The sequence below is a fragment of the Rana temporaria genome, chromosome 5 (genome assembly GCF_905171775.1).
Source record: "Rana temporaria chromosome 5, aRanTem1.1, whole genome shotgun sequence".
NCBI lineage: Eukaryota > Metazoa > Chordata > Amphibia > Anura > Ranidae > Rana > Rana temporaria.
In genome coordinates this window covers 117,131,569-117,157,250 of record NC_053493.1, presented here as the reverse complement: position 1 = coordinate 117,157,250, position 25,682 = coordinate 117,131,569, and the positions used below count along the sequence as shown (strand labels likewise).

At 47.1% G+C, this 25,682-nt stretch overlaps 2 protein-coding genes across 3 annotated transcripts in view; both read right to left on the bottom strand.

The window, feature by feature from the left end:
- The window catches only part of LOC120940287 (protein ANTAGONIST OF LIKE HETEROCHROMATIN PROTEIN 1-like), a 4,139-nt gene extending 4,081 nt beyond the window's left edge, over positions 1–58 (bottom strand). The window contains exon 1 of the mRNA XM_040353054.1: positions 1–58. This exon is cut by the window's left edge and continues 387 nt beyond it. The gene's annotated coding sequence lies outside the window, so the exon portion shown is untranslated.
- The window catches only part of NOD1 (nucleotide binding oligomerization domain containing 1), a 101,797-nt gene that overhangs the window by 36,580 nt on the left and 39,535 nt on the right, over positions 1–25,682 (bottom strand). For both annotated transcript variants that reach the window (XM_040353053.1, XM_040353052.1), the window contains exons 3-5: positions 9,861–10,035; positions 6,690–8,478; positions 60–143 (exon numbers count right to left, since the gene is read on the bottom strand). In XM_040353053.1, the coding sequence (XP_040208987.1) occupies positions 60–143; positions 6,690–8,478; positions 9,861–10,035 (2,048 nt within the window). The remainder of the gene's footprint in view (positions 1–59; positions 144–6,689; positions 8,479–9,860; positions 10,036–25,682) is intronic.

Sequence of the window (25,682 nt, the reverse complement as noted above, 5' to 3'; positions counted from 1 at the left end):
GCTCTCAGTGGAAACGAGGCATTAGTGTCATAAATTATTAACAACATGCTGTCACTTACCCAAGAAATCGAATGATCTTATACTTGGTTAATTCTTCAGCTAATACTTTTACACCCTCGTCTCCAATCTGATTGACACTGAGCCTGTGACAAAAACAGAGCACTAATTAAAAGTGCATTGCTTCAAACCTCATCATGTTTTTCAAAACTGTATAAATAAGAGTACAGTATGCAGAAATATATATTAACAATTACAGTTTTTAAGAAGCCATTGTTTTCCCTCAATTACAACCTTTGAATGGATGAGCTGTGATGACGTCACTCCCGTAAATGCACTCAGGAGTCACTGTTTATGGCACAGGGCTCTGAAGAAACAGTACAGGTATGCTGTTCCTTTTCGAGCACATGCACTGGTGACATCACAGGCAGCTTCACTAGTAAATATCTCCTAAATAGTGCATGTTTAGGAGACGTTTACATTACCTACAGGTAAGCCTTATTATAGACTTACCTGTAGGTTAAACATAAACAAAAGCCCTTATTTCCACTTTTAATTTCTCCTCCCCTCCTCTTCTGTCACATTTGGCATGTAACTTTTTTTTTGGGGGGGGGGGGTGGAGCAGGTAACTAGTTTTGACAGGTACCCACCCCCACTTCCTCTCCCTGCAGTCTTCTGGGACACATCACAGGTCACAGAAGACTGCGGGACTGAAGCTCTCCTGAGCTTCCTGAGGAAGCATACATTGCAAAGTGCATTGAGGCTGCGCGGCCGCGGTCAGTGATGTCATTTACTATTAGGTCCCCATGTCATTTCCGGGTGCTGGAACTCACGCCATCTCAGGATGAGCGACGAGTGTGGAGGAACTTTTGGGACTGTTTATGTTGGTGCTGACAGCATCTAAAAATGTGTGCGAGTATTTTATACTTACTTTTTAACCATTGATAAACATACTGCACTATTACGATCTATTATCATCTTTTTGGGCTCCTGATGCTACTGAGGAGGAGATTAACAGCTACGTGATCTGGTAGCTGTGGATACTGTGAGATATTGTGAGTTGGAAATCTGGAAAAAATCAATTTCTTGCCAAACCCTTATGGTTGGTGTACATTTCTTACCGCACTGTGGTGGAGCACTTATTTGAGATCTTTGGAATACCACACATTTCTGAGCTTGGTGATTGAAGGACTTTAAGGCCCCATGCACACGAGACGCTGCTAAACCCGAGTTCAGAGGCATTTGGGCATTTTTTTCAACTGCCCCTGAACACATTTAATGTTATCCTATGTGTCCATGCACACAATCACGTTTTTTGGCGTTTCAAAGCAGTTGGGTTTAGGGCCGTTTTTCCAAACCCAAAATTTTGGGTTCAGACGCTTTCAGCTTTCGCGTTTTAGACGCAAATCGCGGTACCGGCGTTTTGCCGCGATTTCGTTTATAGGCGTTTTTAAAGGTGACCTATTTTTTTACATTAGAAATCTCAAAAATGATGGCAAATGATGAAAAAACATAAAAAAACATAAAAAATGTAATTGCTTGCATTGCATTGTGGACAATCCACAACTTGTGGCAGGTGACGTGGCCAGTGGACAATCCACAACTTGTGGCAGGTGACATGGCCAGGTGACGTGGCAAGTGGACAACCCACAACTTGTGGTAGGTGACGTGGCCAGGTGATGTGGCAGGTGACGTGGCCAGGTGACGTGGCCAGTGGACAATCCACAACTTGTGGCAGGTAACATGGCCAGGTGACGTGGCAAGTGTACAATCCACAACTTGTGGTAGGTGACGTGGCCAGGTGACGTGGCAGGTGATGTGGCCAGGTGACGTGGCAGGTGACGTAGCCAGGTGACATGGCAAGTGGACAATCCACAACTTGTGGCAGGTAACGTGGCCAGGTGACATGGCAGGTGACGTGGCTTGGTGACGTGGCCAGTGGACAATCCACAACTTGTGGCAGGTGACGTGGCCAGTTGACGTGGCAGGTGACGTGGCCAGTGGACAATCCACAACTTGTGGCAGGTGACATGGCCAGGTGACATGGCAGGTGACGTGGCCAGGTGACATGGCAAGTGGACAATCCACAACTTGCGGCAGGTGACGTGGCCAGGTGACGTGGACAATCCACAACTTGTGGCAGGTGGGGTGGCCAGGTGACATGGCAGGTGACGTGGCAAGTGGACAATCCACAACTTGTGGTAGGTGACGTGGCCAGGTGATGTGGCAGGTGACGTGGCAGGTGACATGGCAAGTGGACAATCCACAACTTGTGGCAGGTAACGTGGCCAGTTGACGTGGCAGGTGGCGTGGCCAGTGGACAATCCACAACTTGTGGCAGGTGACGTGGCCAGGTGACGTGGCAGGTGACGTGGCCAGTGGACAATCCACAACTTGTCGCAGGTGACGTGGCCAGGTGATGTGGCAGGTGACGTGGCCAGGTGACATGGCAAGTGGACAATCCACAACTTGCGGCAGGTGACGTGGCCAGGTGACGTGGACAATCCACAACTTGTGGCAGGTGGGGTGGCCAGGTGACATGGCAGATGACGTGGCAAGTGGACAATACACAACTTGAGGCAGGTGACGTGGCAAGTGGACAATCCACAACTTGTGGTAGGTGACGTGGCCAGGTGATGTGGCAGGTGACGTGGCAGGTGACATAGCCAGGTGACATGGCAAGTGGACAATCCACAACTTGTGGCAGGTAACGTGGCCAGTTGACGTGGCAGGTGGCGTGGCCAGTGGACAATCCACAACTTGTGGCAGGTGACGTGGCCAGGTGACGTGGCCAGTGGACAATCCACAACTTGTGGCAGGTGGCGTGGCCAGGTGACGTGGCAAATGGACAATTCACAACTTGGCAGGTGACGTGGCCAGTTGATGTGGCAGGTGACGTGGCCAGTGGACAATCCACAACTTGTGGCAGGTGACGTGGCCAGGTGACGTGGCAGGTGACATAGCCAGGTGACGTGGCCAGTGGACAATCCACAACTTGTGGCAGGTGGCGTGGCCAGGTGACGTGGCAAGTGGACAATTCACAACTTGGCAGGTGACGTGGCCAGTGGACAATCCACAACTTGTGGCAGGTGACGTGGCCAGGTGACGTGGCAGGTGATGTGGCCAGGTGACGTGGCAGGTGACGTGGCCAGGTGACGTGGCAAGTGGACAATCCACAACTTGTGGCAGGTGACGTGGCCAGGTGACATGGCAGGTGACGTGGCAGGTGGCGTGGCCAGTGGACAATCCACAACTTGTGGCAGGTGACGTGGCCAGTGGACAATCCACAACTTGTGGCAGGTGGCGTGGCCAGGTGACGTGGCAAGTGGACAATTCACAACTTGGAAGGTGACGTGGCCAGTTGATGTGGCAGGTGATGTGGCCAGTGGACAATCCACAACTTGTGGCAGGTGACGTGGCCAGGTGACGTGGCAGGTGATGTGGCCAGGTGACGTGGCAGGTGATGTGGCCAGGTGACATGGCAAGTGGACAATCCACAACTTGTGGCAGGTGACATGGCAGGTGACGTGGCAGGTGGCATGGCCAGTGGACAATCCACAACTTGTGGCAGGTGACGTGGCCAGGTGACGTGGCCAGGTGACGTGGCAGGTGACATAGCCAGGTGACGTGGCCAGTGGACAATCCACAACTTGTGGCAGGTGGCGTGGCCAGTGGACAATCCACAACTTGTGGCAGGTGACGTGGCCAGGTGACATGGCAGGTGATGTGGCAGGTGGCGTGGCCAGTGGACAATCCACAACTTGTGGCAGGTGACGTGGCCAGGTGACGTGGCCGGTGACATAGCCAGGTGACGTGGCCAGTGGACAATCCACAACTTGTGGCAGGTGGCGTGGCCAGGTGACGTGGCAGGTGATGTGGCCAGGTGACGTGGCAGGTGACGTGGTCAGATGACATGGCAAGTGGACAATCCACAACTTGTGGCAGGTGACGTGGCCAGGTGACATGGCAGGTGGCGTGGCCAGTGGACAATCCACAACTTGTGGCAGGTGACGTGGCCAGGTGACGTGGCAGGTGACATAGCCATGTGACGTGGCCAGTGGACAATCCACAACTTGTGGCAGGTGGCGTGGCCAGGTGACGTGGCAAGTGGACAATTCACAACTTGGCAGGTGACGTGGCCAGTTGATGTGGCAGGTGACGTGGCCAGTGGACAATCCACAACTTGTGGCAGGTGACGTGGCAGGTGACATAGCCAGGTGACGTGGCCAGTGGACAATCCACAATTTGTGGCAGGTGGCGTGGCCAGGTGACATGGCAAGTGGACAATCCACAACTTGTGGCAGGTGACGTGGCCAGGTGACATGGCAGGTGACGTGGCAGGTGGCGTGGCCAGTGGACAATCCACAACTTGTGGCAGGTGACGTGGCAAGTGGACAATTCACAACTTGGCAGGTGACGTGGCCAGTTGATGTGGCAGGTGACGTTGCCAGTGGACAATCCACAATTTGTGGCAGGTGACGTGGCCAGGTGACGTGGCCAGTTGATGTGGCAGGTGACGTGGCCAGTGGACAATCCACAACTTGTGGCAGGTGACGTGGCCGGTGACATAGCCAGGTGACGTGGCCAGTGGACAATCCACAACTTGTGGCAGGTGGCGTGGCCAGGTGACGTGGCAGGTGATGTGGCCAGGTGACGTGGCAGGTGACGTGGTCAGGTGACATGGCAAGTGGACAATCCACAACTTGTGGCAGGTGACGTGGCAGGTGACGTGGCCAGGTGACATGGCAGGTGACATGGCCAGGTGACGTGGCCAGTGGACAATCCACAACTTGTGGCAGGTGGCATGGCCAGGTGACATGGCAAATGACGTGGCAAGTGGACAATTCACAACTTGGCAGGTGACGTGGCAAGTGACACGCTAAATACACATACACTGCTGCTCTCTCAGCTGCTCTGGTCTCACAAAATAGCTGAAATGGTTAAATAATACTGTTTTTTGAGCTTAGGGAGGGTCTTATGATGTTTCTTAACCAAATGCTTATAAACGCAAACGCGGTAAAACGCGGTAAAACGCCGCGAAATTCGCAGCAAAAACGGGCGTTTTAAACGCCGGTTTTTGCGTTTGAAAACTTGTGTTTAGATGAGTTTGCATTTGCTTCTCGTGTGCATGGGGCCTAAGAAGATTATTAGAAAAAAAATTCACATTATGGACATTTATTCATGTTCATTTATTTTTGTTTAATGATATTAGTTGATTATACAGTGGTTTTGTAACGCATTACTTTTGATCAATGGTGGATTTTTACTTAAAAGGGGTAGCTGCACACTTTTCTTTTTCACATTGTTGGTGTTATATTTATCACATTGAATAACTTATTTTATTATAACTCTGCAGCCTGCCAAGTTTATAAAAACATCTTAGGCCCCGTACACACGTCCGAGAAACTCGACGAGCAAAACGATGTGTTCCTTGTGAAGCCGCCGAGGACCTCGGCGAGCCAAGTTTCCCCATTGACTAACGAGGAAATAGAGAACATGTTCTCGATTTGGCTCGACGAGTTCCTCGTCGGTTTCCTCGGCCAAAAGTGTACACACGACCGGTTTCCTCGGCAGAATACGGCTCCCATCGAGTTTCTGGCTGAATTCTGCCGAGAAACTCGGTTGTGTGTACGGGGCCTTAGATGGAGATAAATAGATACATTGTAACACTTTGTCATTTTAGATCAAAGGAATGAACTTCGGTCTGTAAATGAGGGAAGTTTAACCACTGAAAGTGCAAGTTCAGCTTTACAGAAAAAAGGACACAGGACCATCTGCTCATCCCCCCCACTCCCCGTCCCACTGACCTGTTGCGTGGTGATCTCCCATTCTGAGCCCCGATTTAGCCACGTCAGGGGTCCAGGGCTTAGAAAACCCCTCGGCATTCACACGTCTTCTTCCCTGCTGACAGGATGGGCTACACGGGTTCTGATTGGTTGGCGCCACATATGTGACGGCATGACCAATTAGAATGCTCTGAAACGTCCCTACTGACTGGGTGTGTTTTGGAGATTCAGCCCCGGGATTTCTAAGCCCCGAACTCCTGAGGCGGCTATACCGGGGCTCAGAGCGAGAGATCACTGCAATCCAGGTCAGTGGAACAGAGGGAGGGGGGGGTTTGGGGGAGTCAAGAGGGGGCCCTGTGTACGATTTTTCTGTAAAGATTGACTAAACCTTTTTCTGACACTTGTTGGTTACATGTCAACATCTGTATTTTTGCTAGGAAATTACTTAGAACCCCCAAACATATATTCTTTTTTTTAGTAGAGATCCTAGAGAATAAAATGGAGGTTGTTGCAATATTTTATGTCACATAAAAGCAGTCTTTAAAACATTTCGCAAAACATATTCTCACGTTCTTGTTCTGCACAATAATAAAATGGGCATTTGCACACATTAGTGTGTATTTGAGTGCATGAGGCGTAAATTACTGGCCAAAAAAGCAGATTTTTCAATAACCTTTTTTTTTACTTAAGAATGCGCAATGCTGGTTTACGTGCCTGTGTGCATAGGCACATTACAATTAATGTAATGTGCCTCAGTAAAAAATAAAATAAAAGCTATACTGGAGCTTTTTCAAGCTGCAGTGTACACGAGCACTTAATAGGATAGTGCTACTATCTTGAGCTATTGTTATATAGTTTATCCCAGAAGCAGCTGACATAACTTAACAATTAGAGAAAACGTATTACCTGATAACAAGAAGTTTATTGAAGCATGGTATAAGCTCTTTGACCCCATAATCATTTATATTGTTATTATCCAACTCCAAAGCAAATTGTTTCTTGTAATAGTTCAACACAAAGGAGATTGCTCCACAATCCGATGAGGATGCATCACAAAAACTGAGTTTTATGTAATCTGCACATATTCCTTTGGCTGCCAGCTTCCCCACCTTCTCATTCTGTGTCTCACTTATGCATCTCACCATCCAGATGAAGTGAGGCAGTGCGTGAACCCGACTGAACTCTAAAAATGGTGCTCTGGGAAGTTTTTTCAGGTGAGATTTGACGCTTTTGAAGAGGTGTTGTTTTAGAGCTTTTCTCTTCTTCTTTAAGACAGACTCTGGTACTAAGCACTTTAAAAGGTTTTGTTTTGGTTTTGAAAGCAGTCCACAAAGAAAAAGATTAACAAATTGGAAGTGGTCCTTATTTGTAAAGGGATCGCTCCGTTTTTCTTTACTTGCACAAACACAGGAAAGCAGGGAAGGACGGTCTTCCTCAATTTTTAGGTGTTTACAATGATGGAAATATTTTAGAAGATCTGTAGTACTACTTCGATCATCAATGACAAGACATAAGGCTGTAAAAAAGGACTGCAGTGTCATATGAAAAAATTCAAACGAAGCACTGTCACCACATCCACTATAGTGTTCCACAGGCCTGAGGAAGCCCAGCTGAAGATCCTTCTCAAGAATGCGATTTGATGCAATATACTCTTGGTCAAAAATAAAGACTGATTTTTCCATTCCATTGTAGGCAAGCCGTCCAATAGACAACAAAGTGTCCTTACCACCTGTAAAGGCTTCAAGTCGGCTTACTGTTTTTCCTTTAGTTGATACATTTAAATAAACTTCAATTATTAGTAGAAAGATGTCCGTAAGTGTCACTGAACTGCCTGAAAACTCATGATCCTCATTCATGGAATGAAAGTGTTGATAAGACTTAAATATTATCCAGCAAAATAAAGGGATTGAACATAAGCTGCTGAAATTGTGGTTGGCCTGCAAATGGTTTAACACACACTGACGGACATTGGCCTCTTTGAAAAACAAGGCAGTGTACTCAACCAGGTTATCAGTAGAAAAGCCACGCAGCATGATTTTCTTACGGACAAAGTTTGCAGATATCGGACATCCCGTCCTTGCTGTCAGGACTTTTTTTGATCCTTTTAGCAACTTGCCGCTTAGTAAGTGCAAGAGTAATGCAGCAGGGTGGGTAGCATCAATGGGTGATGAAACCTCAGGGACACCGTTTATGTCAAAACTTGAATGAATCTCATCATAGCCATCAAATGTAAACAATACAGTCTCTGGAAACTTACAAATATATCGAAACACTTCTTCTGCATCATTGTCTGGCCTGCAACAATATCTGAAGATCAGGTCCTTCAAACACAGCTCAGCGCTGGATGTAAAAAAGATAAATGTCCGGCATCGAAACCTAAAAAAGAATTTTATATTGCAAAAGGAGTGTCCTTTGGCCCACATGTTTTGCATTTTCTGAATCAAAAGAGTCTTTCCCATACCAGCATCACCAAAGATGAAAATGGTTTCGCCAAGCTCATTGATCACCCCAGTGTCATCAAACAATGAATTTAAACCTCCTAAACGGCCCATAGTTTCATTCTTAGCATTTATTAGTTCCATGACTCCATCAACATATGTTTCCTGAAGCATCATCTCTTCTTTCTGAGTGTAGGACTTTATGAACTTTGAATCACAGCACAATTCCTGTTTGAGTTTTCTGCTGTATAGTGATACTGAAAAAAACAACCAGAAGTGATGATTAAAGCAAGAGCTATATTATAGTTGCTACAACTTATATCATCACTAAAGTCATACTAGTGATCTCTGCCCCCACACAAGTAGTTAGGGCATGCAAACAGCCACACGTGTATATGTGGGTTGAAGTGGTTGTATCAGGATCTTGAATAGGCTTTAATACAGAAGTGATTTGAGTGGCTCTACAGCTGACTGATCACTTTTACATGGCGCTGCTGGTTCAATCAGATGCTTTTGAGAGCAGAGAAGAGATCTGGAGTCAAACAGATGACTCAGTAAAGAGTACCTTTCACTGCCCATGCCATAAAAAGGGATGTTGTTCATCCTTTGTGATAGCAATAAAGTTGATTAAAAAAGAGAGAGTGTAAAAAAATAAATAAAAAAATAAATAAAAAAAAAGTGTCCCATCCCCCCGTGCTCACGTGAAAATGAGAACGCATACATAGGTTCCACACACATATGTCAACAGTGATTGCACCACACATGTGAACTATAGCTGCGAACATCAAAGCAAAAGCAATACTTCTAAACATCAGACCTATTTTTTTAATTCTCAACTGGTAACCTGCAAAGGCTTTCGCGTCAACATAGTTTGTCGCCATAACACGGGAATGCACAATTTTAAACTGTGTCATGTTGGGCATCTCTTTTTACTTGGCAGAATATCATCTTTTATATTTTGCCAAAAAAATGGGTATTATATTGTGTCTGTGTGAACTAAAATTCATTAAACTGTATTTTTCCTGAAAACCTGGATTTTAAAAAATGGCGGCCTAAATATTGTGCAACATATAAAATTGCAACATCCATAATTTTATTCTTTAGGGCCTCTGCTTTCAAAAATATAGAATGTTTTGGGGTTCTAAGGGCCGGCCATAGATGGTGCAATTTTTTTTTCACAGACCGTGTTGATGGGGTAAACCCTCTTGTGGAGCCATTGTGTTCTCCCGGCAGCCAGTTGGGGGGCAGGGGAAGCTGTCCTCACTGGAAGAACACAGTGATTATTGCTAGCAGCTGCTAGCAATAATCACATGTAAAAATCTATCAACTTTCAGTACATTCAGCCTGTCCATACATAGTTTGAATCCTGGCTGGTTCCTGCTGAACCAGCTAAGATTCAAACCATCATTTGCTAGCAAAAAAAGACAGATAACTGTCCAGATTTCTGTGTGTCTGCTATAGGTTATAGTATAGCTGAGTTATATCAGATTCTGGGAAATTGTGTCTGACAGTTGCAGGGCAATAGATGTAGGACTGTAGCCGACTTCTGATTCCTATTTCAAGCTGCAGTGTCAGACACGTTTTACTCAACATAAATACAGTGTCAACCACTTTGCACAAAGAAAGTAAACTTTCATACCAGGGTCGTTGTTCTTAACAGGTAAACACTTCACTTGCTCTGAAGCTTGAAAAGCAATCTCCTTTAGCCAAGGAATAAGATCAAAATAAGCCTCTGGGACCTTCTGAAGGATGTATATAAAATACTCGGCTGCTTCCTCCCCCTTATTCTCCACAAGATCAAGAATCTGACGAACCTGCAACAATGAGAAGTTATGGTGTAATTCTTTACTTGTTACTGAACGTTACAAGTCCCCAACCAGACAAATGTGACTCTTAGTTCTTTGATACTGCTCACAGCAGCTTGTGGTGTTGCTGTCGTTACCCTTTCTCTTTAAATAGTATTAAATTCACAGGGAACAATGTAGACAGATCTGTGGTACATTACAGCAAGTTTGTAAACATGTTTACGGATTGCACATATGATGAAAATTCAACCACGTGCTGAAATTTCAATATGTACACATTGTGAGAAACAGAAGTAAAAAAGAGATTTTTAATACAGCTTACCTGTAAAATCTTTTTCTTGGAGTACATCACGGGACACAGAGCGGCATTCATTACTATATGGGTTATATGGAGTACCTTCAGGTGTAGACACTGGCAATCTCAAACAGGAAATGCCCCTCCCTATATAACCCCCTCCCATAGGAGGAGTACCTCAGTTTTGTAGCAAGCAGTATGCCTCCCAAAATGGTCCTCAAAAAAGAGGGGTGGGAGCTCTGTGTCCCGTGATGTACTCCAAGAAAAAGATTTTACAGGTAAGCTGTATTAAAAATCTCTTTTTCTTTATCGTACATCACGGGACACAGAGCGGCATTCATTACTATATGGGATGTCCCAAAGCAATGCTTACAATGAGGGGAGGGAGAACATCTCCAAGACAAAAGGATTTAATTTAGAGATATACTCAAATCATAATAAATCCAACTTAGTTGAGAAAAATAATTTTAAATTTTAAATTTAACTCAAAAAAGAGGAGCCCCCGGAATCCGAGGGTCTCAAACTGCAGCCTGCAGCACTGCCTGCCCGAAGGCAGTATCAGTATTCCTTCTTACGTCCAACTTGTAGAATTTTGTAAACGTGTGGACAGAAGACCGGGTTGCCGCCTTGCAAACTTGAGCCATAGAGATCTGGTGGTGTGCTGCCCAGGAGGCGCCCATGGCTCTAGTAGAATGAGCCTTTAATGATACTGGAGGAGGCAACCCTTTCAAGCCGTAGGCCTGAGTGATTAATTGCTTAATCCACCTAGAAATGGTGGACTTTGCAGCTGCCTGCCCCTTCTTGGGCCCCTCCGGTAGAATGAACAGCACATCTGTTTTCCGGATCTTCTTTGTAGCTTTAAGATAGGCCTTCATGGCCCTGACAATATCCAAGGTATGCAGCAACCCTTCCTTTCTGGAAGTAGGTTTAGGGAAGAAGGATGGTAATACCAAATCCTGGTTCAAATGAAAACTGGATATGACCTTCGGTAGGAAGGAAGGATGAGGGCGGAGAACGACCCTGTCCTTATGAAAAACAAGATATGGTTCCTTACAGGATAAGGCCGCTAGCTCCGAAACTCTTCTTGCGGAAACTATGGCAACCAAAAATACTAACTTCCTTGTCAGTAGAACCAAAGGAATTTCAGCCAACGGCTCAAACGGTTGTTTCTGTAAACTTGACAGAACAAGATTTAAATCCCACGGACAAAGCGGGGATTTAACTGGAGGTCTAATACGTAAGACCCCTTGAAGGAAGGTCTTAACCAGCGAGTGGGTGGCCAGCGGCCGCTGAAACCACACTGACAGAGCAGAAATCTGTCCTTTGATTGTGCTTAATGCCAATCCTTTATCCACTCCTAGCTGGAGAAAACTTAATACTCTATCGATGGTAAATTTGCGAGAAAAGCCATCGCTTGGACTCACACCAGCCTACATAGGCCTTCCAGACCCTGTAATAAATCACCCTAGAGACCGGTTTCCTGGCTCTGATTAGGGTAGAGACTACTTTCTGAGACAGACCTCTACCCCTGAGAATCAGGGATTCAGCTTCCAGGCCGTCAAATTTAGATGCCGTAAGGCAGGGTGGAGGATCGGACCTTGCGATAGCAGGTCTGGCCGTAGAGGAAGAGTCCAAGGGTCTCCCACTACCATCTTTAGGATGAGTGAGTACCATGCCCTTCTGGGCCATGCTGGAGCTACCAGGATGACTGGTATGTGTTCCACCCGGATCCTGCGCAGCAGGCGGGGTAGTAACTGGAGCGGGGGAAACGCATAAAGAAGTTTGAACTGATGCCAAGGGCAAACCAACGCATCGGTTCCGCAGGCCATCGGATCCCTTGAGCGGGATATGAACCTGTCTAGTTTCTTGTTGAGTCTCGATGCCATGATATCCACGTCCGGCACTCCCCATCTTTGGCAGAGTGCTTGAAAGACTTGTGGATGCAGAGACCATTCCCCCGGCCATAGAGTCTGGCGGCTTAAGAAGTCCGCCTGAAAGTTGTCCACTCCTGGAATGAATATTGCCGATATGCAGGGCACATGCGCCTCTGCCCATAGGAGAATCAAGCTCACCTCTCTCTGAGCGGCTTGACTCCTGGTTCCCCCTTGGTGATTTATGTATGCCACGGCCGTGGCATTGTCTGATTGAATTCTCACCGGGAACCCCTGCAATTTTGACGTCCAAGCCCTGAGGGCTAGTCGAGCAGCTCTGAGCTCCAAGATGTTGATGGGCAACTGCTTCTCTGGCTTTGCCCAAGTACCTTGGCGAGTGCAACCATCCAAAATTGCTCCCCAGCCCGTCAGGCTGGCGTCTGTGGTCACTATCTTCCAAGCCACTGGGCTGAAAGACTTCCCCTTCAGTAGATTCTGAGGGTCTAACCACCAACACAGACTTTGTCGGACTCTTGATAAGAGCGGCAACGGGATATCCAAGGCCTGTGGCCTTCTGCTCCATGCTGACAGGATGGCTGCCTGTAGGATGCGAGTGTGGCTCTGGGCGTATGGTACCGCCTCGAACGTGGCCACCATCTTGCCTAGTAACCTCATACATAGGCGAATAGTCGGTTCTTTCTTGCTTAGAACCAGTAGGATTAATTCCTTGATGGCTTTTACCTTCCTCAGAGGTAGGAACACTCCTTGTTGTTCTGTGTCTAATCTCATGCCGAGATATTCCAACTGCCTTATGGGCTGGAAAGCTGACTTTTCTCGATTTAGGACCCAGCCGAACCTCTCGAGGTATTGGACCGTGAGGGCCACTGCTCGCTCCAAGCCGGGAGACGAGTGGTCTATGACTAGGAGGTCGTCCAGGTATGCTAGGATCGTGACCCCTTGGATCCTTAGCTTGGCTAGGATCGGAGCTAGGACCTTCGTGAACACCCGGGGGGCCGTAGCCAACCCGAAGGGAAGCGCCACGAATTGGAAGTGACGCGAAGCCACCATGAAGCGTAGATATCTTTGATGTGGCTGATAAATTGGAACATGAAGGTAGGCATCCTTTATGTCTATGGACGCCATGAAGTCGTCCTTCTGGAGTGTGGCAGCTGCTGACCGCACGGATTCCATCCGAAATGAGCGGATCTTTAGATATGCATTTACCATCTTTAGGTCCAAAATTGGCCTGACATCTCCATTGGGGATGATGAATAGGTTGGAGTAGAAACCCAGCCCCTGTTCCAGGACTGGCCGGAATCCGAGGCGGATCGTTTGGAATCCTCGACTCCTGGAAATGAGGAGGAGGAAACCTTAGGAAATCTAATTTGTAGCCTGTGGCCACGGAAGACCGTACCCACTCGTCGGGAATGCTGGCTTCCCAAATCTCTGAAAAGAGTTGCAGCCTTCCCCCCACCTTCGTGGGTGGGGGCGCCCCTTCATAAGGTTGGCTTGGGGGCTGGTTTTGCTGGTTTGCGAAACCACTGCCTTTTGCCTCTAACAGCCTGTCCTTGTGATTTGCTGTTGAAGCCGAAGTTTGCTTTTGCAGGAGGCCGTCGATACTGCTTGGCATTAGAGGGCCCCTGCCCAGGGGAATACTGTCGTTTAAACGCAGGCCCCTGAACCTTCTTCTTAGTTGGCAAGAGAGTACTCTTGCCGTTTGAAATGGTCTGAATGTATTTATCTAGGTCTTCTCCGAAGAGTCGTCCTCCATGGAAGGGGAACCCTACCAGGAGCTTCTTGCATGGGGGCTCAGCCTCCCAGCTTTTTAACCATAAGAGTCTTCTCATATGGATAAGGGATAACGATAAACGTGACGCTTGCTGGATAGAATCCTTGATTGCGTCTACCGTAAAACATATGGCCTTAGGGACATCCGAAAATTCTTCTGCCTGCTGGGCAGGAATAAGTTTAAGCATCTGCTTAAATTGATCCGATAATGCTTGAGCGACCCCAATCGCAGCCACAGCTGGCTGTACTACTGCCCCTGCAGTAGTGAAGGAGTTCTTAAGTAGTGCTTCCAAGCGCTTATCAACTGGATCCTTGAACACCTGTATGTTTTCTACAGGGCATGTTAACGATTTGTTAACACATGAGATGGCTGCGTCCACTGCAGGAGTAGCCCATCTTTTGGAAAATTTTTCTTCCATAGGATATAGGACAGAGAACTTCTTAGGTGGTAAGAAGATCTTATCTGGCTTGTTCCAATCTTGGAACAAAACTCCCTCTAATAGAGGATGGATCGGAAACACAGCATTGCTTTGAGGCGCCCTCAGTGAGCCCAAAGCTGAAACCGTCGATACCTGGAGATCTGGTACTGGCAAGTTGAATGCCCTATGGACCAAGTCCGACAATCCTTGAATCCACCAGCTCTCCCTCAGGGAGACTGCCCCAGACTCCTCTGTATCCGTATCTTCGATCCCTGAACCTACTTGGTCCTTGTCCAAGAGGTCGTCCAATTCCCCTGAGGAAAGGACCTCCTCTTCTGAGGGTCCGCGCTCGGGCGACGGAGATCTATTCCGCTTACTGCCCCGCATAGCTGCGGCTATCATTTTACCCATGCTTTTCTGCATCTCTTTTAAAGAGGTGAGTAATACCTCCTCCGTGACCATCTTAGGGTTGGACTGACCCGCGTCAGCTCCAGCCCCAGATCCCGATGGCCCCAAGGCTCCCTGTGGGGAAAGCAGCGGCATAGCATTGTCCGAGACCTCAGACTCTCTGGGGGAATCCCCACCTCTTGTACCCTTGTTTTTTGATGCCATGGTACAATACCGAGGTACACCTGCTACTTATTGGTACCTGGGACTTATAAATAGTTAAATGCCCAAACACCTGTTTGGGGGATAAAAAATGCTTCCTCTCCCCTAGATGACACTTTTTTTTTTTTTTTTTTCAAATCTAGGAAAGAAAAAACATTCTGTCCCCCTGAGTAGTATTGCAAGAAAAACTATGAGATGGAAAAGAAACAGCCTATTCCTAGGCTTGAAAACAGTCTTTCTGAAGACTGCAATATTCTTTCTGGCCACTGTGTGTCCTCGGCGCCCCGTGCTTGCCGTTCTGGTCTTTCCTCCTCAGTTCCAAAGTATTGAATGAGCTATATGGAACAAACAAGGAAGGGCCGCCCCTTCCTTAAGCCACTGACCCGCCCTTCCCCCCCAGCAATCTCAAACAGGAAATGCCCCTCCCGACAGGGGGGGGGTGGGGTTGGGAGGAAGGGACCTCTCTGCTCCAGCAAACTGCAGCCTGCAGCCTGGAACCATGAGGAGGTCGGCGTTTTGCCTGCTTTGCAGGCCGTGAGGAGGAAGACTGAATGGAGCATCGCCTGGAGGCTTGCAGGTAAGCACAGCTCTCTGACACACACATATACTTTTATATCACAGGCCCCACTCAATGCTTTTCCAACACTACAAGGGAGGTCACATCTTATGGGGAATAATACATATAGAGCCATCCTATCTTTATGATATGTGACTAGTTTGCCAGATGCAGTGCATAACTTTAGGCATGTCCCCTGTGACCCCCCAGAAAAAACCTGCTAAGAACCAAGTTCCGCAAGTTTTTCCCCTCACTTACCTGCTCCATGCCGCAGGACTTTGCCAAGCAAGAGGCCCAATCTTCCCCCATCTCGGTGGGGATGTCTAGACCTTCAGGCCCTGGGTTCCTATGAAGGATCCACTGTCCTGGGCCCATATAGCACTCTGGCAACAGAAACATTAGGCACCCAAAGGTTTCTAAGTTCTGGGCCCAGGGTCCAGCTCTCTAAAAAGAAAAGCATTATGGGCTATACCCCAAGGGTTTGGGGTCCGGTTACTGACCACTTTAGCGCTGAGGCTTTTTTGGACAGAACCGGTTAGCTCACCTAATCCCAAGGATGTGGAGGCAAGCTAAACCATGACTAACACCTAAGACACTGGCGGAAAAACTGAGGTACTCCTCCTATGGGAGGGGGTTATATAGGGAGGGGCATTTCCTGTTTGAGATTGCCAGTGTCTACACCTGAAGGTACTCCATATAACCCATATAGTAATGAATGCCGCTCTGTGTCCCGTGATGTACGATAAAGAAAGTACATTCTTATTGATTGCTCCTTTCCTGTAACAATAAAGATAATTTTTTTTTTTACAGACGTTAAAAACTGCCTGTAAAAGTTATTAGATTATATCATGTGTTGGCAAAGCCCTTAGACATCCTACTAGAGTGGAGCCCAAAAGACCTGCCCTTTTGAGACCATTAAGAATAAAAGTATTTATGTGATAAACTTGTCCAATGGTACCTGCATTTATACAGATTTATATAGAATTACCAGGAAAAATAGGGTAGAGTATAGTATTACACCACCGGATAAAGTTTTTTATCAATCTGCCTCCCCTCCCATATATCCCCTACTATTCCCCACAAACATATTCATACCTGCGAATGCACCCACAGTTTGGTTAGATGTGGGAACCCCACCAGAGGTTCCCCCTTATTAACTGTGGCAGGCAACCAAGATTAAAGCAATAGGAAACTGCCGTTTCCCTCAGCTCACCATGGCCACTCGCATGTAATCAGTCATGCAGACTGCCTGAGTCTAGGGCCGATCACTTTCATGCGATCGCTGCATGAAGATTACATGCGAGTGGTCACAATGAGCTGCAGGAACCCCTGCCAAATTCTTGCACCCAATTGGAGCGAGGGTGCGTTCTCAGGTGTAAAACTCTCTACAACCCTACATAGGCTGATGCTCTCACTCAAAATGTAATTATTAGTTTCCAACAACCACTTGTGTCTGGGCACTGAATTTCACTATGCCATTCTAAACACTTATCTGACACAGCAAATGACATACAGTATGCCTATGCAAAACCAAACTTAGTCCTGTATATACACGGATTCCTGCAACCACATGTTGCAGGAAAGAAATTTAAATTCTCCCCTCAACACAGACAGTGCTGACCAATGCCTCCCTCCCAGCCGCTGTATTCTCCAGATGTGGGGGAAGAGTCGAACTGTCTATGGATGGCCTTAGTTCTGGCAATGAGGCATTTAAAGCACAGTTGAACCTAAAAAACAATAGCGGATAGGGAGGACTTTTGTGACAGAAAAGACCCCCAATGGTCCTTCCGCCTGCCTGTCAGCATTAAGGTACACACACGCGCAGTTTAGCATACATTTATGGCATTGATGGCACCGCTCTTTGTCGTGCTTATGCAACTCCCATGGGCATGTACAGGAGGGACACCACTTTGGCACAGCCAATCAAGTGACAAAACAGTCTGAACCCAGCAGGACGACCATAAAAAAATGGAAGTGCCCTGGACGGCATCGTTTGACAGGCAAGTCAGTCATAACGCACCAATATGTCGTGAATACTACCACATTATGGCCAACAGCTCCTGTTGCAAGCTTAATTCTGCTTAACCACTTGGAGCCCTGGCCATAGACAAAAGACGGCCACAAGGTGGCTCTAAAATGCCGGGAGGACGTCTATTGACGTCCTCTGCTCCTCCGGCCACTGGGGGGCGTGTGCCTGCCACATCACTGAGGTGCCGATGCGCGTGCCTGGTGGCCGCGATGTCCGCCAAGTACCCGCGATCGGCCGTTACACAGACAAGGACGTGGATCTGTGTGTGTAAACAGACAGATCCACGTCCTGTCAGGGAGAGGAGACCGATGCTGTGTCCCTTGTACATAGGGACACGAATCGGTCACCTCCCCCAGTCAGTCCCCTTCCCCCACAGTTAGAATCACTCCTAAGGAACACATTTGTCCCCTATTTTGTAGGCGCTATAACTTTTGTGCAAACCAATCACTATACGCTGATTGCGATTTTTTTTTCCAAAAATATGTAGAAGAATATGTAATCGGCCAAAACTGAGAAAAAAATATTGCGTTTTTTTCAAAATTGTTGCTCATTTTTGTTTATAGCGCCAAAAATAAAAACCGCAGAGGTGATCAAATACCACCAAAAGAAAGCTCTATTTGTGGGGAAAAAAGGACGTCAATTTTGTTTCTGAGCAACATCGCACGACCGCGCAATTGTCAGTTAAAGCGACGCAGTGCCGAAGCTGAAATTTTGCCTGGGCAGGAAGGGGGTATATGTGCCCAGTAAGCAAGTGGTTAAAGTCTTGGTACACCCAAGAACAGTGCACGTCTATAACGCATACTGGAACGGTGGCAGATAAAGGAAAAGCATGGTCATTAGAACAAACATAGACCCACCCTTTTCCTTGATATGCATACTTGTTTCTAGTCAATGACTCAGAATCAACTGGGACCAATGGGTTGGCATATTATCTAGGAAACTAGCATTTGCACTGGCTACCCCACATTTTTCTTCGTATCGCCATACATCTGTTTTTAGCAAATCGAATTGCAGACGGGTGTCATTCTATGGACAAACAATAGTAATGGTTCAGTTATTCAGGGTGAACAAGCTCCTTCTGTATGCTGTTCCAACATCTGGACCAAGATAACACAGTATTTTGTTTCTGAGCTCCTGCATTTGGTCTTAGCTACCCAAGTTGAGTTTAGTCTTGCACTTGACACTTCTAGTGTTTTGTGTATGTTCTCTTTTCTTGTCCTGTGCCTTTTGCTGGCTCTAACCCATTATTTTGCAATCCTGCTTCCACTGTGCTCCACCTCAGGGGCCTGCTCTGTCCATCTCTAGCCTGTATATTCTGCCTGCTTCCCTGCCTCCAGTTCCCTACCTAGAAGTACCAGTTATTTCTCTACACTTCTGATGGTGACTGGAACTGTGAACTGAACTCCAGTATAAAGAAATATTGTCTAAATACAAAAGGCATGTGTATTCTTATTGGAATCTTGTTTTCAGATCTGTGCAGTAATCCAGTATGAAACTTTGCCTCTGTGCATGGGCTTCCTGCAACAAAGACCAGTCACTGATGCTTTTCCTCCTTGTGCAGGGCGACTCCCCCCTCTTGATGATTTCTGTAGGCAGCCTGTACTGGGTGGACCTGCTGTGCCCCTCTCACACCTTAACTCCCTGCACAGCACAGTGAGGAGGTCATTACCACTTTACAAGGTTATCACTGCATTTGTAAGGGGATTTTTTTAAATGTATAAATCCTGAGCATGTAAATAAATTATCTGCAAAAATACATTAGATTTCCCTTAAAGTCCAAATGAACCCTCAGTAAAAATCAACCAAATACATTTCAGATTCATCAGTGCAAAAAGTATGCAATGTCTAAAACCAAATTGTGAGAAAAACAATCAGCGCCACAATGCTAATAAATTACTCCTATAATAACGTGAAAAAAATCAAATATACCCCTCTGAGTGACAAAATTAGTATATGTCCCACGATTAACCACTTCCAGACCCGCTCATGTACATTTACGTCGGCACTTTAAAGATGGATATCTCGGTAACGGCAGCAGCTGCTGCCACAACCGAGGTATCCATCTTTAGTGCCAACGTTCCTGTACACAATAACGGCGGTCTTTGTGGCGGATTCGGCGCGAGATCGCCGTTATCGGTGGCGGGAGAGCAGCCCCCCTCCCGCCACTCTCCCGCGCCCTCCGCCGCTTACCGGAGCCGTCGGTAGCGGCGGAGGCGATCGGGACTGTGACGGTATCGGTATGATATCCCCGTCAACGTTCCCTTCTTCCCATAACGACAATCACCCCAATATTCCACGAGGAGGGATATCCCTGGAATCGCCCAGAAAGCCACTTCTAATCATTGTAAACAGTAAGGCCGGTCTCCTTCCCACACACAATAAATCAATTACCATTTGAACTAGGGAGCTGGCTGAGGAAGGGTCATTAACATGTCAATAGCTTGTGACACATGAATCCATCTAACCCACAATTTAACCAAGCAGGGAGATTTACCCTGACATCCTTCACAATGGCCCCCCTTTTTCTCCCTGCTCCGGCAAACCCGGTTGGACCTTCCCTGGTCCAGTAGGGTTGACGGGTTCAGAGCTTTTAGTCCGAGGTTAACTCCGTTTGGCGTGACTGACCTCCATTGGTAACTGCTTCCGACTCAGGTATGCCACCGGGTCGTCAGATCACACGCCGGTCAGTCCCCAAGTCTTTGTGCGATCTGCAAAGTCACCAGTAGTCAGTGTGAAGACAGCGAATGGGTCTGTGCGCCGCCGTCTAGGTGTCCCGCTATGGGAGGGGGCAGGTTATGGCTCTGAAGTGACAATCACAGGAGATTCATAAAAAGAAAAAGTTATATTTGTTGAAATGCTGTAGCACTGGTGCTCAGAGTCCGGGGGGGGGGGGGAGAGAGGGGACTCAGAGAACCATAAGGTCAGCCACCCCCTGCTCCCTCCGCAGCCGCCGGTTCTCCTCTTTGAGCTTCTCCAGCTCCATCTCCAGTTCATGGAGCCTGGGGGGGTCAGCCCGCTGTGACCTCAGGTGGTTGTTCTCCTCCTCCATGCGGCTTATGCACTCCTCCAGCTCTATGTACTCACGGATCAGATCCTGCTTGCTCATGTCCTGCAGGCTCTCCACGTGGTCCTTCATCATCAGGAACTGGGTGGTGGTGTAAGGGGCCACCGGTGGGCCCTTGGCGAACATCTTGGCCCGCATCTGGGGCGCCCGCTGCGATTCCATCTCCTCCAGTCGCTTCTTCTCCTCCCAGGTCCGCTGGTTATATGACTTCCAGGACCTCTTCTTCTTGGAGGGTAGCTGGCGGTGCCTCTTTCTGCCCAGCTCCCTCCAAGGCCCCTCCGGCTCATGGCGGTCGCCCATGACCAGCTGACAATGGTGTTCCCTGTTGTCCGTAATAACAGATTGTACCATGAGGGCTTCATAAGGGGTGCCCAATGGTTCTTCCTGACCCAGCTCCTGGGGATCCCAAGCCGAGTCTACACAATGGGCTGCTGCTGGTGGGCGGTACCCAGGTTGAGACCAATTTGACCTGGTGTTGTCATTCATGGGGCAATTCAGCTTGAAGTGACCCAACTGTTTGCACCGGAAGCAGCGTTGTTCGTTGTCCTCCTGGCGTGGGTAGCGAGGGCTAGATGTCATCGGTCTGTTAGGCGGTTGGTATCTAGCGGCTGGTGGGTGTGAGGGCGCCGTTGGTTGTGGAGGTTGTACCCGTGGTGTGACCTGGTTTGTCTTGCGAGTATCCGCATATTCATCCGCCAACTTCGCGGCCTCTGGTAGAGTCATGGGCCTGCGATCTCTCACCCAATCTTTGACATCCGTCTGGATGTGATTGTAAAATTGCTCCAGGAGCATTAGTTGCAAAATGTCCTCTGCGGTGGTGGCCTGGCTGCTGTTAACCCAGTTAGAGGCCGACAGGGACAGCTGGCATGCCCATTCTGCGTAAGAGTCTTTCGTGGTTTTGCGTGAGTCCCTGAACTTCTGTCGGTGGGACTCTGGGGTTACTGCATAACGAGCCAGGAGCGCTTCTTTAACCCGGGCGTAGCTATGGATATCCTGATCTGGCACGGTCCGGAAAGCATCAGAAGCTTTGCCTGACAGTTTGCCTGACAATATTGCAACCCACTCTCTTCTAGCTATTCGGTGTAGGTTACATTGTCGCTCAAAATCCGCCAGGTAGTTATCAATCTCACATTCCTTTTTATCAAAAGCTTTAAAAGCGCTAAACGGAATCTTCCTTGCGTCTGCTGTGCTGTACTCACTGTTCGTAGAAGGTGCGGCTGCTTGTTGGACTGCTGCCAGTTTTAACTGTAGCTCTGCGTCCCTTATTTGTTTATCCTTCTGTAGTTCTGTGTCTCTTATTTGTTTAGCCTTCTGTAGCTCTGCGTCCCTTATTTGTTTATCCTTCTGTAGTTCTGCGTCCCTTATTTGTTTAGCCTCCTCCGCTAACAGGTCCATCACTTTCAGAACCACATCCGGCGTTGGGTTCGGGCCGAACCACGCTAGCTTCTCTCTCATTAGCTTGTTGGTTGGTGACTCCTCCTGAATCACTGGTGTCTCCATCTCTTGTACTGCTGGCGTTGCTGCAATCCCGTTCTCCTGGTCTAGCTCCATTAATTCTGCTATGATGACCCGCTTGGTTTTGTTGCTAGCGATCCTTCCACGAACTTCCAGTAGTTCTTCCAGTGTCTGCTTGGAATCCGGGTGTGAAGGGGAATAGAAGGGAAGATCCCGCTGCTACCAACCAATTGTGACGGTATCGGTATGATATCCCCGTCAACGTTCCCTTCTTCCCATAACGACAATCACCCCAATATTCCACGAGGAGGGATATCCCTGGAATCGCCCAGAAAGCCACTTCTAATCATTGTAAACAGTAAGGCCGGTCTCCTTCCCACACACAATAAATCAATTACCATTTGAACTAGGGAGCTGGCTGAGGAAGGGTCATTAACATGTCAATAGCTTGTGACACATGAATCCATCTAACCCACAATTTAACCAAGCAGGGAGATTTACCCTGACATCCTTCACAGGGACCGTTCGGCTGTTCACTGGGGTTGCGAGTGAAGGAAAAATCTCCTTCACCCGTCCCCATAGCTCTGCTGGGCGGAAGTGACGTCAAAACGTCAGTCCCGCCCAGCGTCTTAAAGAAACATTTTTTTTTTTGTCATTTGAAAAAAATGACAGTTTCAAATTTTTTTTTTTTTTTCTTGCATTTTAGTCTAATTATGAGATCTGAGGTCTTTTTGACCCCAGATCTCATATTTAAGAGGACCTGTCATGCTTTTTTTCTATTACAAGGGATGTTTACATTCCTTGTAATAGGAATAAAAGTGATACATTTTTTTTTTCAGGGTAAAAAGTAATAAAATATAAATAAAAATAAATAATAATTTTTTTTAAAGCTCCCCGTCCCAACGAGCTCGCGCGCAGAAGCAAACGCATCCGCGAGTAGCGCCCGCATATGAAAGTGAGGTATCGCCGCGATCGTTAGAGCGAGAGCAATAATTATAGCCCTAGACCTACTCTGTAGCAACCTATAGAATTTTTTAAACGTCGCCTATCGAGACTTTTAAGGGTAAAAGTTTGACGCCATGCCACGAGCGGGCACAATTTTTAAGCGTGACATGTTGGGTATCATTTTACTCGGCGTAACATTATCTTTCACAATATATAAAAAAATTGGGCCAAATTTATTGTTGTCTTATTTAATTCAAAAAAGTGTTTTTTTTCCAAAAAAAGTGCGCTTGGAAGACCGCTGCGCAAATACGGTGTGACAAAAAGTATTGCAATGACTACTATTTTATTCTCTAGGGTGTTAGAAAAAAAAATGTTTGGGGGTTTTAAGTAATTTTCTAGCAGAAAAAACAGTTTTAGTCTTGCAAACACCAAATCTGAAAAACACCTAAGGTCTGGAAGTGGTTAAGTCCCACGTGACGAAACATGTCGGGGCGTGGTCACTCAGTCACTATCTGAACCTACGTGAATCGTTCAGGCGTGCGACGCATTGAGCTGACTCTGGCACCAGGAAGGATTATTTGAATACAACAACGCTCTGAGGGCTGTGAGTACATTCAGGCTGATCGTCGGTCCGCCGTGACCACTAGCTCACCTGGAAAGGAGATTGGGAATACCTTTTGATTTGTAGTGATTCACTGCTTGGTTAAAGAGTTTGTTTGTGAGTGCATATTTTGAAGATTTTTTTGCATGGTGTTTTATTAAAACTGCTTTTACGGTATTACACTATTGTGCACCTTTTTTTCTTCATTATTTATGTGGAAACATTTTTGGATTGCACTATTTGGAACGGATTCCTTATCAATATATCTGAGTGGTCCTGTTTATGCTTTTATGCCAAAACACGTGAGTGTGAGGTCTATTGTTCTGGCGAGTGCGTATTTCTGAAGGGTGGAGGATTCACTGAACACTTTGGTGTGGTGGAAGATTTTGAAGATCCAAAAGGAATCAACACTTATAAACTCCTATAATAATCACTGTTAAACACTCATTAAGTTTCACAGGTTTTAGATGTACTAATTTATTCTTCTTATTACTATTTACTTTGTATTCACATATAAGGTGCTTTGTTCACAACTACATTTATATATGTGAAGATTTATTTATATTTGTGTAATTAATTTTAAGCGCTGTTTAATATATTTACTGACACATTTTTCTACGGGCAGGTGTCATTATACATATATAAATGTTGGCACAGTTTATGCAGTTAATAGCAGCAGCTAGCATAGTTTAGGTTTCTCTCCAGTCAAGCGCAGTGGTGGCTAGTTAAGTGGGCGGCTTTATCTTAATTACCAATTTATTTCATACCCCTCTGAGTGTCTACACAGCTGCTGAACACAATGTCTAAAACAGTTTGTTTTCTTTCTAAAGCAGCCACAGCCTGAAAAGAAAATTCTATCCCCTGCCAGCAGCTGCAGAGTGGGACCCTTGCTTTCTGTGTGGAAGCAGTGACCCAACAACATGCCCCCTACTGAGTGAGACCTACAGCTCTTTAATCCGCAAAGCTCATACTCCTGACCGGTTGGATTGCTGTGGCTCTCACTCAGTAGGGTGAGTGTTAGGCCCCGTACACACGACCGAACATGTCTGCTGAAACTGGTCCGCGGACCAGTTTCAGCAGACATGTTCGGTCGTCTGTACAGCCGAGCGGACAGGTTTCCAGCGTACATTTGTCCGCCCGAACGTTTTCGAGCGGACAAATGTTTCTTAGCATGCTAAGAAACATGCCCGCTAGAATCTTGTCCGTCGGACATGACCGGTCGTCTGTACAGACTCACCGTACATGTCCGCCTGGCCGCCATCCCTCACATACGTCGAATGACTTTGACGCATGCGTGGAAGCATTGACCTTGCCGCGGCGACGGCGCAGACACGTCACCGCGCTGTCTGTCCGCGCGGATTGTCTCTCATTTCTGTTTGATGGTGTGTACAACCATCAGACAGAAATCTCTGACCGGACATGTCCGCTGAAAACGGTCCGGCGGACCGTTTTCAGCGGACTGTCCGGTCGTGTGTACGAGGCCTCAGACCTCTCCAAAAGAGATCACCGTTTTCCCACATAGAGAAAGAGTCTCGGTCTGAGGCATGCTGGCAGGGGACAGGCTTCTCTATTTAAGCTGTGGCTGTTTTCTAAAAAAAACAAAAACAAATATGTGTTGTGTATGGGGTTGGGTGCACATCACAAGGCATTCTTTACTTTTTTTTTTTAAATGTCACTCATTCATTCATTTCTATGTCACGCAGCTCTGACAGACGGTGACTGTGGTAACATGAAAGCCTGTGCTGATCTGTACAGATTAAAGTGATTGTAAAGGCTCGTTTAAAAAATAAATAAAATAACAAACATGTTATACTTACCTCATCTGTGCAGTTGGTTTTGCACAGAGCAACCCATATTCTCCTCTTCTCGGGTCCCCCTTTGCTGCTCTTGACCCCTCCCTCCTATCGAGTGCCCCTATAGCCAGCAGCTTCCTCTGGGGGCACCCGATTTACAGATCTGTTTGTCCATTCAGACACAGAGCCCCGAATCAGCCCCATCCTCCCTGATCGGCTGACTGACTTTTA